Source organism: Macrobrachium rosenbergii, chromosome 7, assembly GCF_040412425.1.
Source record: "Macrobrachium rosenbergii isolate ZJJX-2024 chromosome 7, ASM4041242v1, whole genome shotgun sequence".
Taxonomy (NCBI): Eukaryota; Metazoa; Arthropoda; class Malacostraca; order Decapoda; family Palaemonidae; genus Macrobrachium; species Macrobrachium rosenbergii.
In genome coordinates, this window is record NC_089747.1 from 2,294,170 (window position 1) to 2,321,628 (window position 27,459).

Genomic DNA, 27,459 nt, shown 5'->3' on the forward strand with positions numbered 1-27,459 from the left:
AAACCTGATACTGTACATAAAATCAGTATCAAAGAACAACGAATATATTAGAAAAAGTTCAGCTTAAATTTACTCTATACTCAAGCAATGCAACTCAAACCCTAGACTATGAAAGGCCAGGTGCAGAGGCAATGAAACACTCAAATTCGAGACTATTTGCTGAGATGACCCAGCAGCCACATTTAAGGGGCAAAAATATCCAAATATAAACAGCATTCATCTATTATCTGGATTTTTGTAGAGAAAGTGCTCTGAACTAAAATCCGTGGAAACATGGAATCGAATCCTAGAAGGCTGTGGCACTCGTGAGGGGAGATGCATAACTGATGACATAAGCTGGGCGTGCGCCATGAGAAGTAATGCTTCATGGAGTCGTAGTAGCATTAGAATTACAGCAGTACAAAAAAATCTCACCTGAAAAATGCTACTCAATGCTTGTTGGATCTGAGATCATGACCCCGATGGGAATCAGGGTCTACATGCTTTAAAGCATGGATGTGGAGTCCAAAAATATATGTGGGAATACAGTCAAGAAATAAAGAATACTTATTTATTTTCTTTAAAGCATAGTAGCTGCTATCTCAGGTCTCCTCTGGCCAGGTTAAAAATCTTTAGGACAATGGTGCTCTTTACTAACCTTGCTTCCTTCCAGGCTTCTGCATGTGCAACTTGTATGGTGTCCTCTCGATCATTTACACATTTAAGGGCGTCAAGGCAGTTGAAAGAAATTGAGCCACCTGATCGGTGAGTTATCTGGAGCAAGTTACTTGCAAAGACCATGTCAGGAAGATTAGGCAGTCTTAATTCTCTTTCATATCTGGAAAGCAACAAAGTTAAGGTGATACCGAGTAATTAATTTTGAGTATATATGCATAAAATACAGTGGTAGAGCAGTTTCAAATATAGCATAAATGTTCAGGCATGATATTCCACTATTAAGGAGAAAAATAATAAATAATATTTATAAAAAATGCAATTACAGAAACATATACAAAATTTTTTTCTTACATATTTCACTAATAAAATCTGTAATACTAACTTACCCAAGTGCATGTCACACATTTATGTGCAGAAACTTAGCTTGAATCCAAATTTAACAAGAGCTATCATCCATTCTCTTTTAAAAAAAATAATGCTTAATTACCGACAGAGATTGCAAGGCTGTTCAGTTGAAGCATCACACTTGGTCGCAGCTTCGCATGAAGATCCCATTATGTGACTTTTGACTGCTTTAATTGTCCAACTCCCAAACACATACTCTTGATATTTTGGAGGCGGGAACACAATTTCAGAGCGAGACATCTCTAAAATGAAAAGAAATACAGAATGTTCATCTCTTATTTAACATTTCGTGTCTTATGAATGCATCATCCACAAGACAATAAAATAAATGCCAATTTCCTAAAATGATATCCAAGTTTTACAGTTACATATTCCACCAAGCCATTCTCTGTTAGTACTGTAGATAATAGCTAGATATAGCTTTATATACAAATCATCCCAATGGGGGTCACTTCCCAACAGTACAGAAGCCTTTAGATAATTATCATGTTTTATAAATAAAAACCATAAATTTTTAAGATAATCTCCATTTTTCCTTGATATACAAACCTTAAGCCTTTTATAAGAATACTGTAACCTTCAGCAAAACCTGATCAGGTCACTGAAGCTTGGTAAAAAGTGATAACTAGCAGTGTAAAAGTAAGGTGGTGGAGGACCAATCCTACCACTCAATATACAGTGCCATTTCTTCCATGGCCAATGTGCTGTGCAGACTGCAGTCACTCCTGGCAATGAGCAAACACTTAGGATGGGAGGTTCCAAGGAGGGGCAGAGCCTCCCCACTGAAAGATAGGAATACGTAACCTAGTTAGGATAGGGTAGGTTACTTCTGGAAGCATTCTTGTGTTGCACAGTGTAATTTACTTCTCCCTAGGTCATGTTAGATTAGGGGTGTTTGAATTTTTCCAGAGTTTGGTAGAGCCTAAGAAATTGTCATATGAGGTTAAGTAAGAATACAGTAGTCTAAGCCTATACCCAGGTTTTTGTCTGTTTTGTGAACTAAATATCCCTGATTCCTACTTAGTTGTCAACAATACATTTATAACTACTAATTTAAATCATATCACGAACTACAGGTTTTATACTAAGCTAGTCTGCCATTTACAAAGACAATACTGAAATTTTGTGTTTATGAGAAACTTGTCAAAATTAGGTTGGGCCAGGCTAACCCACAAATCAGCAACCAAAAGTCTTGATTTCTGCACGATATCATTGGCCTAGGCCTATTTCAATAGGATAACTATCCCTATTAATTTCCGAAGACCAGCAGTACACTTTAGGGTGAGTGACAAGGCAGTTGAAAGGTTGTTCAAAATGAATAAGAAAGAAAGGCAAAATTGGTTATCTCCAATGGGAATATTTGCTGCCCATTGTTTAATTTATTGTGTATGTCTTATGTTTTATGTTTCTGATCAGCCTATTTACCACCTTATGTGTATATTTGTATGTTCCTCCCAAGGGGCTGGCACCAGGCCACCCCAAAACATCACGAAGTAGATGACACGATTTATGCAAGATATCAGTAATTCAATAACTTGGTTGGGCCTATACCTATTCATTTCCAAAGTCGGTACAGGTAACCTAAGCCTATCCTAAAAGAGTAAGAAAAAAATATTGGCTAAATACTATTTGAGCCTTGTATTGGGTCTCAATATGGTAAAACTGAAGACTACTACCGCGGCCTGGTTCCCGCCAGTCGCCAACTGGAATATTTACCACCTTTTTACATTTACATCTTTTATTTTTGTGATACTTACAGTCTATCATTACTGTAATACTATGTTATTACCTTCAGCAGAACTAAGCAATAGCTCCACAAGGGGTAATACTTTGGAAATTGGTTTTTCCTATAGTATTTTGGTTGCTCATCAAGAATTTACCATTATTTTTAGTTGGCTGACTGTAATTAACCTCAGAAGCTGTATGCTGGCCATCCTGGAATGCTATTGCACATGTGCAGTGTTTTAGGGGAGCTTTTGGTAAAAAGTGGAGTTTCCTTCACCGGGGGTTGGAGTCCCCTGACTAAGTAACACAGCATGCTAGGTTAGGGTACGTTAGGTTAGTATAGTTCCTTTAATAATAGGTTTCCTTGGCCAATCCCTTCTTGAACACATGGCTCCCTGATGGCTTGGGCATGTGCGGAACCTTTCCATGACGGCCCGGTCTTTCTCCCAATGACTTCCCCCCCACCCAAAACCCCATGTCCCCAAAGGGTCCCCAACCATGTTGGGTGGATACGAGGTTAATAATAGGCTAACTGACTGATAATGTACAACACCAACTCCATCAGCAACAATAAAAGAGTAGGAAAAATCAATTTCCAAAGTAATAGCCCACGTGGAGCTCTTACTAAGAAATACCTTGCGTTCATACCCAAGGGGGTGGTAGGCTACTAAACACGGGGCCCATTCTGCTTGCAGGCTGAACTAGTAGGTTAGGCTAGTTACCAAGCCAGAAAAGTAAGTATACCTTAGTTTTTACCAGACCACTGAGGCTGATTAACAGCTCTCCTAGGGCTGGCCGAAGGATTAGACTTATTTTATGTGGCTAAGAACCATTTGGTTACTTAGCGGGACCTACAACTTATTGTGGAATCCGAACCACATTACAGCGAAATGAATTTCTATCACCAGAAATAAATTCCTCTAACTCTTCATCAGCCGGCCATAGGGGTGAACTCAGCCCATCAGAATGACAGTCTGAAGCTTTACCGAGTCGGCCAACAAAGGGCTTACCAAGCCAGAGGGGTGTGATAGGTTAGGCTAGTAGCCTTCAGTTTTACAACCCAAAAATAGCAAGTAGGATTTACGACTTATGCCGAATATCAGTATATTGATAACTACCCTACTAGGATGGGTTCAGGCTACGCTTATCCGTTTCCAAAATTGACAGGCTACAGGCTACTAGCCTGAGCTACGCTCCGTAGACTTACCCTCAGGAAACGAGAAAAAAACATACAATTTAGGCCCAGTAATTGCCATTTGTTTAATAATACCTAAAATATCTAATATCAAAGTCTTCTTAAGACTACGTAGGACAGCTCAACCTACAGGCCTCACGCCTACCTCGCCCTCCAAAGAACACAGTAATCTTTAACTATAATTAGGTCTTTTAAATTAATTAAACCCACAAGAACCTCAAAATCATGCTAAAAAAGATTTGTGTCGGTTACCTGATAAATGACAGTGTCCTAAAGTACTTAAATCGTCGGTAGTTGGAAGGGTCAAACCGAAGTCGGACTCCGTCTCGTCTTGTTGACAACTTCTCAAAACACAATGGCGAGATATTCCACTCTTTAGAAGGTGGAGGCTATTGTGTTTCTTCTTGTTGTTTCGCATTAAAAAGAGTGTTATTGAGGATTTAGTTTTTTATTATACGATGATATTGTAATTTATATATTTATTTATTGGTTTTATGTTATATTTGAATGTATTTTCAAAGTTAATCAGCAAATCCAATGGAGAGACATTACCTCTTTACAGTAAGTGGAATTTCACAGCAAGTTGAGATTTCAATTTGCTTCATCAATAAAGAAGCTTTTGATAGTTCAAACCTCATTCAATAAAGAATAATGGCCTCCCACAGACAAAATAATTAATAATCAAACAATAATTGGCCACCAAAAACAAAATAATTAACATACAAAGATAATTGACACAAACAAAATAAAAGTACGATCTGGAACAAACACTTGGGTGGTGTACATATTTAACGTTTCTGTATTGTGAAAAGGGATGAATGTAACTGATCTGTTTCACTATATATTATCTACATAAACTATAAAGAAATTTGAGTTAGCAGTTTCACCTCTATCTGATGCCCCTTGGTCACTGTAACTCAAAGTTACGAACAACCAAGAATACCTTAAGTATAGTAGCCTATTCATGGTACGTCAAAGAAATCAGTGCCAGAGAGAGAGGTGGAGAGAGGAGGGGTGGATGATTACTGATGATATAAAAGAGGAGGAATTATTCTTTTATCGCTCTTTGAAGATAAGTAAAACTTTCTCTCTCTCTCTCTCTCTCTCTCTCTCTCTCTCTCTCTCTCTCTCTCTCTCTCTCTCTCTCTCTTCATGCTGTTAACGTGTTCCAACAGCACTAGGCTAGCTGGTATTGAGCGAAAAATTATCAGTTGTATACAATATCACGATTTTCATATGTTCATATCAGGCAGAATTACGGTTGCCATTTTTAACCTATGATTTTTCGCAGCGAAAAAATACGTTGTTCTTCTTCTTAATAGCGTCCAAAAGAATTGAACCCGGCTATAAATGAGGAAATTAAAAATGAAAAGCGACCACTTAAGCCTTCAAACTTTTAATCTATTTTTTGTATTTTATTTTCCGATGTCAAACTTAACGAATAGGCCTTATTTGACGACCTGTGGACGCATATAGATGAAATAAACATGGAGGGTACAAAATATAGCCATATAGGTCTAGTCTTCCAAAAGTCACGTAGTAAGACTTTAAGTGGTCAGTCATAAGCCATGTGCGAAAACGCTATAGACAGTCGCAACGGACTGGCCATTAAATTAATTGTTTTAATAAACGCAAGAAATAAATGTAAGAACGAAGTTACAAGTGAACATAATAGATGGCATGGGACCAAGCACCAAATTAAATGTTTAAAACATGGAATGTAACATAATTACGACATCAGGCAATACTTGGATAAAGAATTCCAAATGCTTTAATGTCCCATGAATGAAAATGCAATGCAGTCTGATTATAAATACAGGAACACTATGCATTTGCAACACATTACAGTTTTGAACATGGTATAATGTGCCCATGATGCCTGAAGTATGGAACAAGTGAAGCAACACATTAAGGTGTACAAGTGCGTAGGCCTAACGTTTAGCTGTTTGGATAGATTATGTATAGGCCTATCGTCACCTGCTTTTTCCTGTCACCTGATACGACCTATCTGTCTCAGCTTTGTATAGGGGCTTTCTTCTTCTTCTTCTTCTTCTTCTTCTTCTTCTTCTTCTTCTTCTTCTTCTTCTTCTTCTTCTTCCTGACGCCTTTTTGTCACTATCAATCTTCTTCAAACTGGACAGGAAATCTCGAAAGAAAAATTTTGAAAACACCAATTTTTTAGGTGTGTAGACATTTTGGAATGAAAAATAAAACAAGGACATGCATAATTATAGACGCAAGAATAAAAATTACAGGAAAGAAACGGAATAAAAGGAGGGGAAATACGTTATCATAATGAAGAGAATCCGGACAAGAAAGCGCAACGTCGGAACATCTGTGACTCGAACACAAACACATACACGCACAAAAACAGACAGGAACCTGTGGGGACATGCGTCTGTTTCTATGTAAACAGACGTAAGAACACGCACACGGACACACACACACACACACACACACACACACAGGAGAGTTTGTGGGGACATGCATCTTCTTGCAAAAAAGACGTAAGAGCAGATGACAACAACCTCCACATTCCTTCTTTTTCTTCTTCATTTTTTTCGTATCCTAAGGTCGAACGATGTCGCCCGCCCCGCAAAAAAAACTTTTATAATTACGTCAAAGAGTTTCATTAAGGAATTCCAAGCGGGCAAAAAGGGAAGAAGATGAGGGAATCTGCATATAACGATTTCATGCAGCCCGGGAGAGCACCAACAACAAATATTTTAATGGGAATCTTCCGGAATATTGAAGTGACATATTTTGCATTTGATTGCCACCGGGGAATGTGGAAATAGGAGCCGGTATATTGACATTTTTTTCCTTTGTTACGCCATATTGGTTGCGTCATGCACATGCGCATACACAAACGGTTTATTGGTAGTTCATCAAGCCCCTAAGGACGCACACTGCACCAATGTAAACGGTAGGCCTAGGCAATGCAGGTATATAGACCTTTTCACTTAATTCCACCACATTAGCTGCATTATATACCTACACAGGCGGTTTACCAGAAGCCCGTCAAACCCCAAAACACACTCCCCCAAGATAAATGTTATATCAATGGTATAAATGGTAACTTATAGGTAAATGAACTTCCTGAATTTCATTATCCTAAAAAGAATTACATATAATTAACTGAATGCCTTTGAAAATAGGCCTAATACCAAAATATCAGTGGAATTAGTGAACTTTTTATATATAAAGTATATAAATGATAAATCATCAGTAAATGGTAGGCCTAGTCAATGAATTTTCTGTTTCATTCTCTCAAAAGGAGGCTAATTAACCGTCTGCCTTGGAATATAGGCCTAATGACACGATATAAGTGGAATTAGTGAACTGTTTGTATATTAATGGTTATAAATGATAAATCATTAGTAAATGGTAGGCCTAGTCAATGAATTTTCTGTTTTATTATCTCAAAAGGGATTACTTAACCGTCTGCCTTGGAATATAGGACTAATAACACGATATAAGGGGAATTAATGCAATGTTTCGCTGTTACCAAGGAAGGAAGCCATGTAAGCTATACCTCTCCACTATACGGGAATGTAATGCGTCTTCATTTCTTTGTACTTATATATTATTTGAATCAGGCTTATACGTGTCTCCTTTTTGTTTTATCATTTGTTTTTCTTTGTGATTTCCTCATAATATGTATTCTTTATTCTTGTCTTTTTAATAATAATAATAATAATAATAATAATAATAATAATAATAATAATAATAATTATTATTATTATTATTTTTATATTATTATTAATATCATTATTATTATTATTATTATTATTATTATTATTAAGGATACAAAATAAAGAAGACACAATATGAGAGATGCAAATAATAATAATAATAATAATAATAATAATAATAATAATAATAATAATAATAATAATTTTTGCAATTTTTTCCAGTGATAAATACTTCAGCATATTCTCGCCCCTGACCATCTATAAAGGAAAAAATGTAAGGCTAGCAACCTCACTCTTTTAAACATTGCTTAGAAACTGACAACATACATTGGGAGTATACTAATTTTTTATAGTTTTTCTGATGATGTATTTATGTTAGACCTAAAAAAAGTAACTCCGTTACATGTTGTCATGATTACTTATAACTTATCTGCTGTGCAATCTTCACTGCTTATCTGATATGCAAATAGATAAATAAATAAATAAATAAATAAATATATAAATAAATAAGTAAATAAATAAATAAATACATAAAAAAATAAATAAATATATTGATAAAGAGATGATTAAAGAAATAAATAAGTATATTGATACATGAATACATCGATAAACAAATTTAAAATTTAATTAATTGATTGATAAATAAATAAATAAATAAATAAACAAATAAATGAATAGAAATAAATAAGTATATTGATAAGTGAGTGAACAGATAAATAAATTAAACAATTAATCAATTGATTGAGAAAAACAAATAAATAAATAAATAAATAAACTAATCAACTGATTAAGTAATCGATTAATAAATAAATAAATAAGTAGATAAATAAATAAATAAATATATTGATAAATGGATAAATAAATTAAACAATCAATTAAGTGATTGAAAAACAAATAAATAAATAAATTAACTGATCAAATAATCGACAAATAAATAGATAAATAAACGCATAAAGAAATAAATAAGTACATTGATAAATGAATACATAAATGAATTAAACAATTAATCAACTGATTGATAAATAAAAAAATAAAAAATAATTAATTAATTAAACAATCGATAAATAAATAAATGAACGAATAAAGAAATAAACAAGACACGAATTAGTCTCTCACTCAGCTGAGGTCCTAACTAAGATCCCTTATTGGCGAGTTCTGTTGGACACAGGCGTTTGTAAGAGTTCGCTTAAAGCTACGTGTACCATCTCCCGTGTTTGTTTTTCCTGTTTGTGTTAATGCTTTTTTTTTTTTGCTTGTATGTGTTTAATTGTCTGTTTGTTGCTTCGTCTTGTTTCACCGTTGTTTACTTATTATTTTAACGTTTCCTTTATCTGTTGTTTATTTACGTGTGGGTATTGTCTTATTAGCAAGTTTGCTTTGTCAGTTAATAATGATGATGATAATAATAATAATAATGAAGAGATCACAATGATATATATATATATATATATATATATATATATATATATATATATATATAATATATAAATAAAAAAATAAATAAAAATCTAAAAACATATATATATATGTTTTTAAATTTTTATTTATTTTCTACTTTTAATTTATACTTTTTTTATTTTGTTTTTTTTATTATATACATATATATATATATATATATATATATATATATATATATATATATATATATATATATATATATATATATATATATATAATTTACTTTCATCATTGTGGATTTGTTCGCAAATAATAATAATAATAATAATAATAATAATAATAATAATAATAATAATAATAATCATGTTGTAACGTTTATCATTAATAAAATCATATTAAAATAAGATATAAGAGGCTTTATTACCTTTCCTTTCATTAATAAGTTATTGCTGAAATTATTTACCATGATTTTTTTTTTATGTCTCTTTTTCCTAAATATATATATATATATATATATATATATATATATATATATATATATATATATATGAAAAAATAGACTAACACTTGCATGAAATTGATTATATTACAGTTCTCCGGAAAGGTTAATGACCTCGTTTGCAAGAATACTTAAAGGGGATTTTAATAAAAAAAAAAACTTGACAAAAAGTGGTAATCTTAAAGTATAAAACAACTCTACATTTTAACGTTTCAAACTTCTGAATTTTATCTACAAGGTATATGTTTTTTTTTCCTGTCCTGCCGTGGGCATCAGCGATAGCTGTATGTAAATATAAGTTATTTTTTTTGTGGGAAAAAGACAGGTAAACAAACCTAACACCGTAGGCTGGAGGGTTTAAAGTAATCAAGATTCGTTCGGCTCGTAAATCGAATTAAAATCTTTGCTGCCTCTAATTTTCCCCTTCGGGGTAAACAAGGAAGTTCCAGAAGGCGTTGACCTTTGCTACAGGCAATGGCTTTAATTTATAAGTAACTGTATTTTCAGGTAATTTATTTAGGCCTGAATTTTGTCCAAGAGTCACAAGACGAAGAATGAAGAAATCGCTGTGAGATTTCTCATAAAAAAAAAAACTTTGATTTGGTCGCCATTAGTTTGGTTATGTCGTACGACTCGTCGTCCATAGTCCTACCGAATGAAATCGCCCATTCGATCGTTTAACGGATGCGTAATATACTTATATATAACATTCACGAACCTCCACGAAGTCCTGACGAGCCACGACAGGGTCACGAAAAGAAAATAATGACAACATCACCAGACCAAACAACATTGTCAAAGTTTACGAATCGATTCTCCGTCAACACCGAACCAGAGGCTAACTCAATTATTTGCCGCCAGGGGAAGGGTCAATGCTTTTGCCAGCCTTGCTGTTTATTCTGCTGGAGAAATTATATAGGCAACAGAATTTCAAATACGGGTTGCGTGCCTCGGCTTCCGCGAATTTCAATCGGGCGCTTTGTGGCCACTGACCTCAACTGGTAAAATGTGGTGCTGGCCTTTTTTTTTTTTTTTGCCGTGATTGTAATTGTATTATCATTCTTTTTATTGTTCTTTTGTTATTTTCCTTTCTGTGTACCGGTTCGAGAATTACTAGATGAGATGAAATTAGGATTCTACATGGCTATTGTATTGTGCTAGCTAGTAGACACAAACTAGTGATAGTTAACAGGCTATCTTACTGCTCTGTGCAACTATTTTAGGTATGAAGGCTGATAAGTGAAGCTACCTGTCTTTAATAATTGTTCTCACCTGGAAAAAATCGACCAGTTTAAGTCTAAGGCTATAATTTTAAAGCCTTGAGATAAGAAAGCAAATGACTATGTGAAAAATGAACTTGGGAAGATGGAGGAAAACTTAACGACCACTGTAGGATGACCAGAAGAAGGTACTGTACAGGTAATCACAGACCACTGTCTTGGAGCACCAAGACAGTGATAGCCAATCCATTACTCAAGTATTTTGATCATCAATACTGAGTAGGGAGCTTCTACAATTTAACGCAGACCAATATCATCTGGTCCCGTTACAAAGAGAATTCAACACCATCTACAAACAGAAATTGTTTGAAGAAGAAAAGAACTGAGGATGTATTGAAGATTTTTCTATGGTCCGCACGTTGCGATGTCAAATACTGATGCTGATGTCATAACGAACTGGTGTCGAATGAAGTGATGTTGAGGAACAAAATACATCTACCATAGTACCATAATACTTTTAATAATTCAAATGAGTCTATTAAAGGTCCCTTGGTGTCCTTTATAAGACCTTTGACCATAACACTGCTCACTTGGGATCACAATCCCACATCACTCGTAGACCCCTAGACTAGGTGTTCCAGAATGCTATAAATATAAGTCTAGTGTCATACATACGCTAAAAATGTAGAAGGGTTCGACCATTGTCTGAGTTTATTAATCGAATTCGGATCGTACATTTTAATTTAAACGACTTTTCATTACTTCTTCTTCGTTATCTTCTTGCAAACTGCATCTGTAACTTAATACTTTTTGTATTTACGGTTACAAAATCACAGAATATTCTCTTAAAAAGCTACGCTAAGTGGCCGAAGCTGCAGCCACGTATGCATTTTGGGAACGATGTCTATTAACTGATGATGCGCATTCGTCCATCCTCTTTAGTAATGCCGCTTTGCAAAAATCTCTTTCTGCAGAGCTTTCCTCTCTCTCTCTCTCTCTCTCTCTCTCTCTCTCTCTCTCTCTCTCTCTCTCTCTCCTGCAGATTCTATTGGCACACTTTAAATGGAAAAGACCATTGCGCACGTATGAAAGTGCTTGCATATAGGCCTACCGATTGCCAACTTCTAAACGGCTAGATTTATTTGGTAAAATCCTTAGTTTCGGTATATTGCAATTACGATGATAATGAACAAATACTTAGTATGACGTCTCTCTCTCTCTCTCTCTCTCTCTCTCTCTCTCTCTCTCTCTCTGTCTGTCTACATCCTTGAGTTGGTTCGTTAGCTATTAGGTAGCACAACCGTATACTTGGCTAGGTAAGTGTAATTGTCACTACATTTTCTTTCAATCGATGCCAGCGTCGACGATGTCACAATAATTGAGGGAAATGACTGATGAACGATCTGAGTTACTGCTCTTGGCTTATCTGTAAGAAAAATATATTTCTTCTATTGTGAACTAAGTACTAATAGACTATTTATCTATCTGTCTATTCTATCTATCTATCTATCTACTAGTATATTCAAAGACAGATTAACAGGCCTTTAAGAGTATTATACAGACAGACAAGCAGCTAAACAATCTGTGTTTGCGCCTGCTAGCAAGAGACAGTTCGAACAGGTGTATTACTTTGGCTTCATGGAAGCGCGGAAGCCATAATCTTCTTCTTCTTTCAGTAGTCAAACTGTGACTTTCATGACGACTGGCCTGTGGGGAGAGTCTGGGCGAGCACGAAAATTACCTGAGCTACCTGTCAAAGGAAATTATCTGCTCATGAAACTGCCAGGGAAGAAACATATAGGTCTAGAAGTAACACCTATATGACTGGTGCGTCGTTTTATATTTGCTGCATGTGATGATGACGAGTTATCAGTGATTACTGTGGAATTGTTTGTTAAAGTTTAATAAAAAGGAGTGACGTGATAGAGGATAATTTAGTTTATTCAATATGCTAAGCGGTCCAGCATGGTCGGGAAGCATCCAACAAGATTTAATAGAAAAACTGTGGGTTGCAATTCTGACTTGCGACGCAGACGACGCGACGGCCGTGCGGAAATCTCTCGATGACGAGGCGAAAAAGAAAGATGATGATCAGAGTGATGAAAGCAGTAGTAGTAGTAGTAGTAGTAGTGATGACAACGACAGTGACATCGACGATGACTTCGGCGACCTAGGAGCGGTAGGCGACAGCCTTCCTCAGGTTAATCGATTCGATTTGTTTTCCGTGGCGAAACTTAAGCAGAACCAGCAGAAGGAATGTAGCGCTGAGTCGCAAGACGTTAACGGAAACTTTAAAGATGCGGAAAAGGAAAACGAAGATGAAGCAGATAAGACGGATAAAATAGCGAGCGAAAAACCGAAGGAAGTAGAATCTCCAGACTCAGGACAACCTGCGGCAGGTCACCCAGGTAATGTTTCTCCCAAAGTTTCGCCACCAGCATCCGGGGCCAAACCGAAAGTCATTCAGTCAAAATCTCATCATTCTATCGTTACTGAAAGCCAGAGACCTCGGCCTAATACTCTCAGCCTCAGTAAACCTCAGAATACAGGTAAAAAGCTTTCTCATTCTTCTTCTTTTTCTTTTCCTTCGCGATATTCCTCCGGCAATAAAACACGGGGCACTCAAGAAAAAGTGGGTAATGTTTCTCATTTCGTGAGACCGGGGAATTGCAAAGATAGGAAAAGTCCCGTTGGAGTCCCAAAGCAAAGTCCGTCCAAAATACCCACCAGCCCACAGAGGCCCCACAAAGTCTTCCCTTCGCAGGACAGGGCTAACTTACTCGACGTCGTCCCGCGCAGGAGACTCATGTCAGACCCTAGACCATCATCTCATGGGACTAACGCTTCGAGATCTTTTCCAGTTGTCTGGCACCGGAAAGCGGTGACCCCTGATGCCTCTAGGCCATACCCACTCCACAGAAACGAAAGCTTTAAAAGGGAAGCTAAGAATGGCGATGCCACGTTGAAACAGAAGCAGAGTTTCAGAGGAAACCTCCGCAGGTGGAACACCAGTACTAGTACTAGTAGTTCTACGGGAAGAGACGCCCGTCCATCCAGCGTCTTTGTGTCACCATCCAGAGGAGAGGAGGCGAGAGGAACCGCCAACTGCTTGAAGAGCCCTCAAAAGACAGGCGAGAAGCTGGAAAAACAAAAGAGCTTGTTGAGCCCCGATGTTTCAAGCCCGAACAGAAGAAGGGGAAGCGCCGTGCAACCGTGCAAACCGAATGGTGTAACGAGTACATTCCCCTCCCCGAGGACGAATATTAAGTCGCCAAACAAGGAAACACAGCGAATAGCGGGGATTCCATCCTCGAGTCAACGTAAATCAACCCCGATGAAGGTAAACACAAAAGGCCCAGAACCAACAAAGCTCTCGGGGGGCAAAGGGAACGCCCACCTCTTGAAAGGAGCTCGCGGGAAACGCGACGAGACAGAGGCAGAAATTCCAGACAAAAACTCGGAAGAAGAGGAAGAGGTAAACAACGCTGACGGGGCCGACCCCGATTTGCATGAAAGGACCATTTACGGTAATGAAGCCGAGGTCACTAGGCTGGAGAACTGCCTTAAAGAGGCCATACTCGGCGTCTTACAAGGACTTCCAGAGGGTTGGATATTGGTGAGCATTGGTCGTAATGTCCTTTGGAGTAATTTGTTGGGTTATGCATTTTAACGCTAAAACCAGTTACATTTTTTTTTATTGATGTAAATATTCTTTATCTTTTGACTTTTTATTTGCTTTTTATTTAATGATAAGGCATGACAGAAAAACTAAAAGACAGTTACTAATTGAAACGAAAGTATATCGAAATATGCATTCGAGACGTTCAGTACAGGTTCTGTAATCTTGCATATGTATTTACTTAGTAAAATCAAAACGAGATCACAATTAAAGAAAATTCTTTAAATAATACAATTACGGAATTATCCCCAACATAAAACTGTACTTATTATGCAAATGCTTATATAAACAACCAGAACGCGAGTATATCTCAGTGCTGAGGTCTATCCAAGAATTTAAGAAAAGTTATTGAATCACGAGCAGGTGTTGGTGAGAGCTGTAAAGTATATTTCTATCCTGCTGTTTCAAAGCACAGGTGTGGCATCTTTCTCAAGTAGTCTTGGAACTTGAGAAAACAGGTTTTAAGTAGACTTTATTAAGTAGATAGATATTTCGATCTTTGGTTTTGTGATACACAAATGGTCTTAGGATATTTGAAAAACCTGATTTTTTAAAAATTAATATTTGAAAACAACATTGATATTTAGCATACTGTGATAAAGATTGTTAGATCATAATTATAAGCTTTAAGAATATATATATATATATATATATATATATATATATATATATATATATATGCAACAACATGCCTCTGCCGAGCAAGGTTTACCAGATACAAGGCAACCGGAAGTCATGATGCCTGGAACAAATTCTCTTTCTCGATTTTATATCTGAAGTTTATTCAGGCACATTTCATTTCCTTTTCGGTGCTTAAACACACACACACACACACACACACACACACACACACACACACAAACCCAAATTGTGCAATGGATGAATATGCCGTCGGTATGTACCAAAAATTCCGAGTGAACTTGGTGGGAAAAATTAACAGGAAAAGATTTTAACATGTTTTGGAAATGCAGAAAGCAGAAATGTATGTTGTAAGAGAGAGAGAGAGAGAGAGAGAGAGAGAGAGAGAGAGAGAGAGAGAGAGAGAGAGAGAGAGAGAGAGAGAGAGAACAGGAAGTCAGGTTAATTCCTTGAGCCAAACTATCTATATCCGTATACAAATACACAATTTTTACAGACGGATATATATATATATATATATATATATATATATATATATATATATATATATATATATATATACAGTATATATATATATATATATATATATATATATATATATATATCTCTCCAGGGGAAGCATAGGGAAAGGCGTCGTACTCAGGTACATTTATTTTGCCAACGTTTCACGATTCATAATCGCATCCTCAAGGCTATAAATAAAGATACAAACGAACTTAAAACCAAGCACTGCATAATCCATTAAAATTACGCAATATTTAATCAAATTTAATGAACATCAGCATGTAGAAAGCTTGAAAATAATTTATGAACAACTTAAAACAGGAAATTATACTAAACATTAAAAATATGTACAAAATATCTATAAGATTCTAAAAACAGTAAAAAATATTTAAAACATTTAAAACACTAAAAAATTTTAAGGCTATTCTGTACCTTATCCTCGCAAAGGACGGGCAGTGACTGAAAGTTTCGTAAAAACAAACAACGCACCTTAGGCAATAAACAACTGTACAGAGGAGGATTGCATATTTAAAGACGGAACTATCTTTTTTATCATAATGGACTCCAAGATTGTTAGGTCGTTTTCATTATGTACTTGACCTATAATTGCAAAGTCCTTATCTTCAATGTATGCTTTGCATGACCTAGAATGGTTCCTAATATTTGACTGTTCGGGATTTGATAATCTACTGCCCGTTCTAAAACTTACGCCCCTGTGGGAATCTATTCTCACCTTGAGTAGCCTCTTCGTACAACCCACATAAGTCCCGTGATCACATCTCGGGCACGTATATTTATAAATAACATTAGATTTTAGAAGAGGACTAAGGCGGTCTTTCATTCTGAACAGGGATCCGATCGTTAATGGATTTTTTGGAACTATTTTAAGGTTTAGGCCGGGAATTCTTTTTGAATTATCGTCAGAACTTTTCCTGAAAAGGTCATCATGTAAAAAAGGGAAGCTGGCAAACATTTTCAATTTTGGTGCTGTCGAAACTGATGGTACCTCCATGAACCTAGCATTTAGCATTTTCCTTAGCATTTTAAACAATAGTTTGTCTGGAAAGCAGTTATTTTTAAGATACTGGGAAAGAAAGTTAATTTCCTCATTAAAAGTAAACCAATTAGAGGTATGGGAGAAGGCCCTGTGGAGGAGAGTTGAGATAGTGTTGAGTTTAAAACTATAAAAACAAGAACTATAAAAATTGATACCTAACCCAGTAAAAGTCTTTTTTTTTTCTAAAAACCCCAGTGTAGAAGCCTTGTTCATTCCTGGACACTAAAACATCTAGAAAGGAAGCTTGTTATTTTCTTCTTCATCAAAAGTGTAAATCTGATATTAGGGTGTAAGGTATTGACAAATTCTGAGAACTGTTCTGCATTAAACTTGTTTCGGAATAAGGCGAAAGTGTCATCTACATATCTACGATAAAACTGTGGCAAGAAACTAAGCGGGCAATCATCAAAAATACGCTCCTCCAGTGAGCACATGAAAATATTAGCAAGTGTCGGGCCTAGTGGGGATCCCATTGCCACACCTTCCACTTGTCTGTACAAAAAAACCATTAAAAATGAAAGTCATGTCCTGCACGGCTAATTCTAAAACTGTTTAAATAACTCCCGACTAAAATTATGAAAAGTAGAGTCCGGCTCTATAAATAATTTATTTAAAATAATTTCTATTGTCTCCCCACAGGGACATTAGTAAAAAGTGACTCTACATCCAGACTGACCATAAATAATTCTGAATCTTGTATGATAATATCCTCCTTGAATTTATGAGAGTTTCTTAAAGAAAAATCGTTTTTAGTGAGAGGCTCAAGTAGAGGAACCAAAAATTTGGCTAACTTATAACTGGGGGTGTTCACTGAGGAAAGAATGGGCCTTAATGGAACATTTTCTTTGTGTATTTTGGGCAGACCATATAAAACCCCATACGAAGACCCCGTAGGGAATAGTTCCTGATATATATTATCATCAATTATCTTTTTTTCTTTTAACATCCTCAAAAACCTTACAATTTTGTCCTCTGGTTTAATGATATTGTACAAGTCTGGAACACCTATTTTCTCAAATTTCGTATGGTCGTTTAAGATAATATCCATCTTATCAATATAAGTATCCTTATCTAAAATTACGCAACCCTTACCTTTGTCTGGTTTTGTAATAATAATACTGTCATCATTAGCCAAGTTTTTTAAAATGTCAAAGTCATATTTGTTGAAGAATGGAGTCCATCTAGTTTTTAACTTATGATAGGTGCAATGAAAACTAAGGAGCTTAGGAATAATCACGCCTAAATTCTGTAATAATAATATGAGTACCGTGTTTAACTTTTCGAGAAGGTTATTGTCAAAGAGAGAAGAGTTCTTACTTTCTCTAGGTTTGGAATTTTGTTTACCTAATTATAGGCCGAACTACAGCAGGTTTTTTCTACCCATAGAATCTCTCTTTCGCCGTCTTAAATCCCTTCCTTTCAATGCTAATTTGGACAATCTTAGGTCGCAGTTATCATCTCTTGCTCATTGCACCTATCATAAGTTAAAAACTAGATGGACTCCATTCTTCAACAAATATGACTTTGACATTTTAAAAACTTGGCTAATGATGACAGTATTATTATTACAAAACCAGACAAAGGTAAAAGGGTTGCGTAATTTTAGATAAGGATACTTATATTGATAAGATGGATATTATCTTAAACGACCATACGAAATTTGAGAAAATAGGTGTTCCAGACTTGTACAATATCATTAAACCAGAGGACAAAATTGTAAGGTTTTGAGGATGTTAAAAGAAAAAGATAATTGATGATAATATATATCAGGAAACTATTCCCTACGGGGTCTTCGTATGGGGTTTTATATGGTCTGCCCAAAATACACAAAGAAAATGTTCCATTAAGGCCCATTCTTTCCTCAGTGAACACCCCAGTTATAAGTTAGCCAAATTTTTGGTTCCTCTACTTGAGCCTCTCACTAAAAACGATTTTCTTTAAGAAACTCTCATAAATTCAAGGAGGATATTATCATACAAGATTCAGAATTATTTATGGTCAGTCTGGATGTAGAGTCACTTTTACTAATGTCCCTGTGGGGGAGACAATAGAAATTATTTTAAATAAATTATTTATAGAGCCGGACTCTACTTTTCATAATTTTAGTCAGGAGTTATTTAAACAGTTTTTAGAATTAGCCGTGCAGGACATGACTTTCATTTTTAATGGTTTTTTGTACAGACAAGTGGAAGGTGTGGCAATGGGATCCCACTAGGCCCGACACTTGCTAATATTTTCATGTGCTCACTGGAGGAGCGTATTTTTTGATGATTGCCCGCTTAGTTTCTTGCCACAGTTTTATCGTAGATATGTAGATGACACTTTCGCCTTATTCCAAAACAAGTTTAATGCAGAACAGTTCTCAGAATTTGTCAATACCTTACACCCTAATATCAGATTTACACTTGATGAAGAAGAAAATAACAAGCTTCCCTTTCTAGATGTTTTAGTGTCCAGGAATGAACAAGGCTTCTACACTGGGGTTTTTAGAAAAAGACTTTACTGGGTTAGGTATCAATTTTTATAGTTCTTGTTTTTATAGTTTTAAACTCAACACTATCTCAACTCTCCTCCACAGGGCCTTCTCCATACCTCTAATTGGTTTACTTTTAATGAGGAAATTAACTTTCTTTCCCAGTATCTTAAAAAATAACTGCTTTCCAGACAAACTATTGTTTAAAATGCTAAGGAAAATGCTAAATGCTAGGTTCATGGAGGTACCATCAGTTTCGACAGCACCAAAATTGAAAATGTTTGCCAGCTTCCCTTTTTACATGATGACCTTTTCAGGAAAAAGTTCCTGACGATAATTCAAAAGATTCCCACCTAAACCTTAAAATAGTTCCAAAATCCATTAACGATCGGATCCTGTTCAGAATGAAAGACCGCCTTTAGTCCTCTTCTAAAATCTAATGTTATTTATAAATATACGTGCCCGAGATGTGATCACGGGACTTATGGGTTGTACGAAGAGGCTACTCAAGGTGAGAATAGATTCCCACAGGGGCGTAAGTTTTAGAACGGGCAGTAGATTATCAAATCCCGAACAGTCAAATATTAGGAACCATTCTAGGTCATGCAAAGCATACATTGAAGATAAGGACTTTGCAATTATAGGTCAAATTACATAATGAAAACGACCTAACAATCTTGGAGTCCATTATGATAAAAAAGATAGTTCCGTCTTTAAATATGCAATCCTCCTCTGTACAGTTGTTTATTGCCTAAGGTGCGTTGTTTGTTTTACGAAACTTTCAGTCACTGCCTGTCCTTTGCGAGGATAAGGTACAGAATAGCCTTAAAATTTTTAGTGTTTTAAATATTTTAAATATTTTTTACTGTTTTTAGAATCTTATAGATATTTTGTACATATTTTTAATGTTTAGTATAATTTCTGTTTTAAGTTGTTCATAAATTATTTTCAAGCTTTCTACATGCTGATGTTCATTAAATTTGATTAAATATTGCGTAATTTTAATGGATTATGCAGTGCTTGGTTTTAAGTTCGTTTGTATCTTTATTTATAGCCTTGAGGATGCGATTATGAATCGTGAAACGTTGGCAAAATAAATGTACCTGAGTACGACGCCTTTCCCTATGCTTCCCTGGAGAGATGTTACTAGAGCTGCAGCTCCGTCTTCTAAGGATATATATATATATATATATATATAGTATATATATATATATATATATATATATATATATATATATATATATATATATATATATATGAGTGCGTATGTATATATATACATACATATATATATATATATATATATATATATATATATATATATATATATAAATATATATATATATATATATGAGTGTGTGTGTGTGTGTGTGTGTAATAGCCCATGGAAACAAAAGCTGAATGAACAAAAGGTCTGTTGAGCCTATTCTCCATATGTCAATGAAGCATGATTTCAAATAAGAATGTAAACACCCAATAGCAAGAATAAAGAGCCAAAATAGCACATGTAAAATAGCAAGAACCTCCCACAAAGCTCACCCTTTTACTAAAAGACTTCTTCTTCTTCTCCTCCTCCTCCTCCTCCTCCTTCTTCTTCTTCTTCTTCTTCTCCTCCTCCTCCTCCTTCTTCTTCTTCTTCTTCTTCCCAGGTTCCAGAACACACGGCCGAGCTGTTTTCCTCCTTGTCTTCCGTAGTGGATTCGTTCCCTCGCCCAAATCACGCCCGCGCCCGGGTTCTGGAGGCGATCGTCGACGCCCACGCCAGAAGGCCTTGCGACAAGGTACGCCCTCGCTGTTATTATTATTATTATTATTATTATTATTATTATTATTATTATTATTATTATTATTTCTGAAGTAGTACAATTCTTAGAGAGTTTTTGTGTTTTAATCAGTTTTTCTCTTGATTCTGATTACAATTTTTTCATACACTGACATTTTACTGCAACAGCAAGAGCATAACGCAATTCTTTCCTGTAAATATGTAAACATTCTAGAATAAAATTATATCAATGAAAAGAGTGAAGGAAAATTACACGGCTTCAATGCAGAAGACCCTTTGTTCATGAAAATGCAGTTACCTCCCATCAAAGCAAAAACTCCTTCAGAAAAGAAATGCACTCTGGCCTTTTCCCTGATACGAATATTCTTTTCAACCTAATTTCATTTTCCAGTTTCAATTCTCTCTTTTAATCTTAACCTTTCCATCACCAGGGCGAGATCGCAGCCCTGAATAACGCCCACCTCCTGCTCTACGTCGGTCTAAAGCTCTGCAGCCGATTCTCGGCGCACAAGGCCACTAACGAGATCGCTCCCGAAGGAGGGAGGGAGTCTCTGAAGCCTCCGACGGAGGGAGATGGTCTGCAATTGCCCTCTGAGACCAAGGAACCAAGGAAGAGTCCAGCAGGTAGTCACGGGAATGACGGCGAAATAAAGGACTCCGGGAATGAGAATGCTTCGGGAAAAGGTGCTACAAGCTGTGACAAGGAGGAGAATGTTAAGAGTGGTGACGTCACGCCGGAATTGGAGCAGAAAGGAATTGCTCTGAAGATCTTGGGGGAAATTCTGAAATGCGAGGGTTCATTTGACAGGTTAATGGTGAGTACTTGCTCTTATTTGTTTTGTTTATTTGTTAAGCTTTCAATATAATATTGAGGTTTACTTGATTTAGTTTTCATTATAATATTGAGGTCTTTAAATGTACAGGTTTTGGGAAACATAGGCCTAGTCTTATAAAAAAAATGTCACTGAGAAAATTCCTATGAGACATTTCATTTCTGGATACTTTCCACAAGGGATTATGAAATTTTGATGTCCTTAAGGACTGTATGAGTTTAGTTTACTTTAAAATCTTCTATTTTTTATTTTCCAGATGTGCCTTCTCCTGGGTTCCAGAGCCCCTGGACGCGGCTCTGGATGGTACTGTGAGACTGAGGACGAAAATGAGAAGGTTGAGGATCTCAGATTTGTCCTTGATCACTTGAAGTTTGTTGAAGGCTGCAGGTAAACTTTTTTTTTTTTTTTTTTTTTAATTTCAGCTGTGTTTTAAGCTGTTAAGTTCAAATATAAAACCAATTTCAAAAATAAAGTTATTATACGGAAAGCTTAACGTTTTTCCTCAAGTTAAACAGAGGGACTAGACTTTAGAATATTAAACAGCATTTTCATCTGAATTATCTTATCATTAGCCGTGTTTGCTGTGAGATGTTCAGTTCAAATATGAGGTTAAGTTCAAGAATAAAGTTATTTTACTGAAAATTTATACATATACATATATATATATATATATATATATATATATATATATATATATATATATATATATATATACATACAGTATATAAACATTTTTATTTGAAATATATCATTACAGCTTTGAGTGGCGTTCGAGTGATTAGACCAACACAAGTACTAACTTTGGTCTAGCTATGCTTATTCATCTATCTATCTATCTATATATCCATCAAACTATCTGTCTTTCTATCTATCAAACTATATGTCAGTCTATCTATCTATGAACGTTCAACATCTATCTATCTATCTATCTATGTATGTATGTTCAGCTATCTATCTATATGTCTGTCAAATTATCTATGTATGTATATATGTATGTATGTTCAACATCTATTTATCTATCTATCTATTCCTTCGAGGTAAGAACCCACTAACTCTCTTTTCCCCCTCTAACTTTTTCGCTCATCCACAAGTTAGCACCTCCTCACATTAATTATTGCTCTGTAAAAATACGTATAAAGAAGCCAATTCTTCTTCTTCTTGTGGATTTCCCCAATTAGAGGTCGAAAGACTTGTTTATTATATAACATTACCACACGACAACGGGAGCTCAGACTGTGCTAAAGATCTTTGAAGTTCAGATGGGGATAAGTCGGAGGAGATGAATAAGAGAATGAGAGAATAAAAGAATCAGTGGCGTGTAGTTTTCACAGATCAGAGGGAGGTTACAGAGTGACACCTAGTGTGGACAGAGTCAATTAGCCTCTAGGATAAAAGGCTTCGATCAACAGGTTCTGAAAAGACAAAGGGGAACAAGTTCTACAGAAGCGCAGAGGTCAGTGTAAACTTAATGAGGTAGGATTTCTATCCAATGAGCAGAAGCAACGATACGTCAATAAGTTACAGATATATCTCACATAGGTCTACATGAGCTTTAAAGAAGATAGTATCGCTTTCGAAGAGTGCATTCAATTTCTCGGAGGCAAAAAAGTTCATCTGATGTGCGTGAAAATCTTCCTAGTACGAGTTATCATGATTCTGTCCTAATGTTGATTCATGCGAGGGTCTAAGTGACCATCCTTTCGGTAGAATTCTCAAACTGATTCAGTCTATTATCAAAATACCAAACTCTCAACAGCAAGACTGAAACGGTTACCAATACTTGACTTATCAGCTACAGTTGACTGCTGAAGAAGCGCTTTGTATTCGTCATCAAAAATAGGTCTAGGTCTCTGGCCTCATGTGGTTGGTCACAATCAGGTTAGATAAAAATGTGGAAGAACTGCAAATGATGAGCTGTTTACAGTTTCTTCTTTGTTTGGCCTCAGTCATTATCTTGGCTACAAAAAGAGTTTGTTATCTCAGCATCTAACTCTGCTCTGTCATCGAGTGCAGTATCTGACAAAAGGTACTGAAATAAAAACTGCCCTTAACCACATCCTATTCTTAGCTTTAATTTCTGTCTAGCTTTCTTTGAACTATCTTTTCCTTTCTCCTCAGGGTGAGCGAGGTTGTCAACACTCCACTTTGGTCATGCGGCTCCTCACCAGTGGTGCTGGCTGCTCTAGCAGAAAGCCCACGGCTGGTTTTAGCTCTGTTGCAGTATGGCGCTGGAGGTGGCCCTGCTAATCTTTACCTGTATTCAAGGTGCTATACGTGAGTATGAAGAGGATTTGTATTTTCCATTTAATGTTCTTACCAGTGCCAGTGTAATCAGAATGGACAGATTACTCATGGAGAAACTGGAAATACTGTTCAAGAATTTCATGTGATTTCTGGTCATAGAGGAAGCAATTCCAGACTTTTCTATTAAGGAATGATGAGCAAATCTGAGGTATCACAACTTCTTCTTCTGCAAAGCCCTATTGATGTTACTCAGGCTAAATAAAAATTCAATCAGCACATCTTGTAATTTACAACTAGTCATTCCTTTTACTTCACTTTCCCTGGTTCTTTTACATAATTCAGAAAACGAACGCAATACCTCTAAAAAGGGTCTCATTTTCAAGATGAATTTCTGTTTGTTCACCATAAAATAGGTTCTCTAGACCTATCACAGGCAGAAACGTTTCTTTTTCTGGTCAGGAACGGCGTCTACTTGGCTATCGCATACTTAGTTCGAAAACTCGAAAGCCAGTTCAGAGAGGAAACAACTGAAGAAGGTAACGCCCCAGGGGCAGAAGGTGAAGAGGCAGGGGAACAGGCGCCTCCTGAAGCAGGCAGGCAGATTGAAGAAGGTCGACCCGGAGGACAGGGGAATATTGCAGATGTGCAAGAGAAGGAGATGGCCCAGAGGGAAAAAGGGGCCTCTGACAAACGAGATCTTCTGAAGCTTGCTGGACCTACTCCTACTGCACTGTGTCTGCGGTAAGACATTTTTCTTTCTACGAATTGGATAAAGTTATTGTGATTATAAACAACTTTTTCTTTCTTGAGAGAGAAAGAATTGATACTCAAGATTAAGAACTTACTGTGTAAATTAGCAAGTAAATATACTTTCCCAGTACAGAGAAAAACAACAGAGCATAGCAACAGTGAAAGCGACATATACCTAAGTCTATGTTTTCGAATGCTGAATTGGAAATAAAATTCACATGTTTGCAGTTGCAAACACCTAAGTAATCCACACTCATGCACCTTCATGATTCACTTCAGATACTTCTAAAGCACTTATTAAAATAATGTTAAAAATAAACCTGAATTATTAATAGACAAACTGTCAACTACCGAATGTCTTCGCTTCAGGTACTTGCTCCGAGCCGTTCCAAGGGTCCCCATCAAGTTCTTGAGAGACCAACTCAGCGGGTGCTCCAAGGACCGTTGGCAGGACGTGGCCTACCTCTTGCCCCATCCGTGCTGTTTGCAGCCGCCTTCCCTCCTTCATTTGTCTCGTGCAGCCTGCAGACAGCACTTCCGGAACCAAGACCTGCTGCCTCAGGTCATAGATGACCTGAATATCCCCGAGACGCTGCGGGAATATTTGAATTTGCTTAGGGATTAAAGCTGAGCGCGTGGGGAGATATTAACTTTGACGATACTGTGTCACGACGGAGCTTTTAGCCTGCGGCAGGCAGGTATTTGAATAATGCTTATGAAAATGACAATATTACGCAGTATTTGTATAACGGATATCAATATGATGCCTTGTCTGGCGAATACGATTATTTAAGGTTTTGTTTTATATCGTAGATATCAGTAACGACAGTTGCAAGGAATGGCGCGATAAGTAGAATGTCCCAGTAACGAATGATATGTGGAATGTCCCCGGAAGTTGGGAACAGTTTAGCCATTACGAACGGGGTAAGAAAAGCAAATGACTAATTTATTCAGGAAACAAGAAGCTAAAATGGAGGGAGAAGCAAGGGTCCGATAAAACACGACAGTAAGAATAAAACGACAAAAATAATGGCCATGAAATCAGCGCAGCTGATTCAACTTGATGTTAAACAAAAGCATCGAATATTTACAAGTTATTATTTAAATAACTAATAACTGAATTGTAAAATATTTATTATTAAGCTGTCCGACTGTAGAAAATTAAAAATGTTAATGAAGGTAAAATGATGTAGAACAAAAGGAGAAGAAATAATGTGAAAAGGAATAGTCCATTTGTGCTGTGTTCCTGGAAGTATGCTGAAAAATAAATATTTTGTTTCAGGTCACTGATTTTGATTTCACCAAAATAACTCTTCGTTGCCCGATAAACAACAAGTAATGGAGAACATGTTCTCTCTCTCTCTCTCTCTCTCTCTCTCTCTCTCTCTCTCTCTCTCTCTCTATATATATATATATATATATATATATATATATATTGATATGTGCATATGTATACAATATATATATATATAAACATATATATAGTGCATATGTACAATATTGATGTATGGATATTTACAATATATATTTATACACACACACACACACACACACACACATATATATATATATATATATATATATATATATATATATATATATATATATATATATATATATATATATATATATATATATATATTAACTTAGATATGATCTGCAGACTATTCTGAGAGAGAGAGAGAGAGAGAGAGAGAGAGAGAGAAGAGAGAGAGAGAGAGAGAGAGAGACAAAGAAAAAAAATAAACAACAACCATCACAGACAAAGCAAGGCAAAACACAAACGAAAATAAAATCTTTTTTACAGCACAGTAATGACAGCCATTCCGAGATCAAAACACGTCTGAATCATACGTTCAGTTTTTAAAGAAGCTCTTATGCAAACACCCACGCTGCTGGCGTGGTATGTCAGTGTTGACCTTTGGCTTTTGCAATTTCGAAAATTTCAAGCTAAACTGTCTCTCTCTTCTTTTTTGTGTGACTGTGCGTCATTCTGCCTGTCTGGAAGAGATATTGTTGTATTTCGTAAACAAATTTTTTTGGGGGATTCGTGTCTCTCTTGCTCTCTGTCATGAAATGACAAAAATGATTTTTGTTTTAAATTTTAGGATGGGGGGTGGGAGGAAAGATATTATTACAATTTTATAATTAAATTTTCAAAACCAGTTTAATTAATGGATGTCAATCTGTGTTTGTGTCTGTCCTGAAATAACATAATTATTTATCGTTTTGAATTTTGGACAGGTAGAAATCAGTAAAAAAAAAAAGTATTATATTGTCAATTCAAAATTTTAGAGAATTATTTAGAGAATTGTTGGGTAATTACGCCTGACTTTTTCATCACGCTAAAAGCAAATCACTTAACATAATTTCTAGAAAATACCTGGACAATTTCAAATGTTTCTAAGCAAAGTTAGGAAAGCCTCGAACCTAAAATTTATGACGGTAGTTATGCCTATGTAAACTGAGCGAGTTTTTGGTAAGACATAAAATTTAAAACATTATTTATAACAACTGGTCAAACACAAGCGAATAATGGATATAGGTTGACACAATACTGGGCTAACATTCATATACTTCAATTGTTTGACATTCTAAGACGTGATATTCTTAGTGCTTTGTTATGAAACACTTTTTTTATTTTTTATCTCTACTTTTGTGTATAGGTGTAGCGAGAAATTCTCGCGTGACTTTAGATACTTA

The 27,459-nt window shown here is 35.8% G+C and overlaps 2 protein-coding genes across 3 annotated transcripts in view; one reads left to right on the forward strand and one right to left on the reverse strand.

Moving 5' to 3' along the window:
• Nucleotides 1-27,459, reverse strand: part of LOC136840009 (TIP41-like protein) — a 164,203-nt gene that overhangs the window by 10,316 nt on the left and 126,428 nt on the right. The window contains exons 1-4 of one of the 2 annotated variants that reach the window (XM_067106291.1): nucleotides 4,535-6,547; nucleotides 4,235-4,385; nucleotides 1,145-1,304; nucleotides 638-817 (exon numbers count right to left, since the gene is read on the reverse strand). In XM_067106291.1, the coding sequence (XP_066962392.1) occupies nucleotides 638-817; nucleotides 1,145-1,302 (338 nt within the window). In that variant the 5' untranslated portion in view covers nucleotides 1,303-1,304; nucleotides 4,235-4,385; nucleotides 4,535-6,547. Of the gene's footprint in view, nucleotides 1-637; nucleotides 818-1,144; nucleotides 1,305-4,234; nucleotides 4,386-4,534; nucleotides 6,548-27,459 lie in introns of those variants that run through there. The other variant, XM_067106292.1, reaches the window with a different exon arrangement.
• LOC136840006 (uncharacterized) lies at nucleotides 12,469-26,040 on the forward strand. Its single transcript, XM_067106287.1, has 7 exons — nucleotides 12,469-14,410; nucleotides 20,796-20,927; nucleotides 21,361-21,744; nucleotides 22,019-22,149; nucleotides 23,881-24,036; nucleotides 24,466-24,747; nucleotides 25,126-26,040. Exons 1-7 carry the CDS (start codon nucleotides 12,743-12,745, stop codon nucleotides 25,379-25,381), a joined length of 3,009 nt encoding a protein of 1,002 aa, XP_066962388.1. The 5' UTR covers nucleotides 12,469-12,742; the 3' UTR covers nucleotides 25,382-26,040.

Excerpts from the sequence above, each read along its gene's own strand:
- LOC136840006 (XM_067106287.1), top strand. The coding sequence starts at position 12,743 with ATGCTAAGCGGTCCAGCATGGTCGGGAAGCATCCAACAAGATTTAATA. Across the intron at positions 14,411-20,795 it reads TTCCAGAGGGTTGGATATTG|GTTCCAGAACACACGGCCGA; the intron begins GTGAGCATTGGT and ends TCTTCTTCCCAG. Across the intron at positions 20,928-21,360 it reads CCAGAAGGCCTTGCGACAAG|GGCGAGATCGCAGCCCTGAA; the intron begins GTACGCCCTCGC and ends TTCCATCACCAG.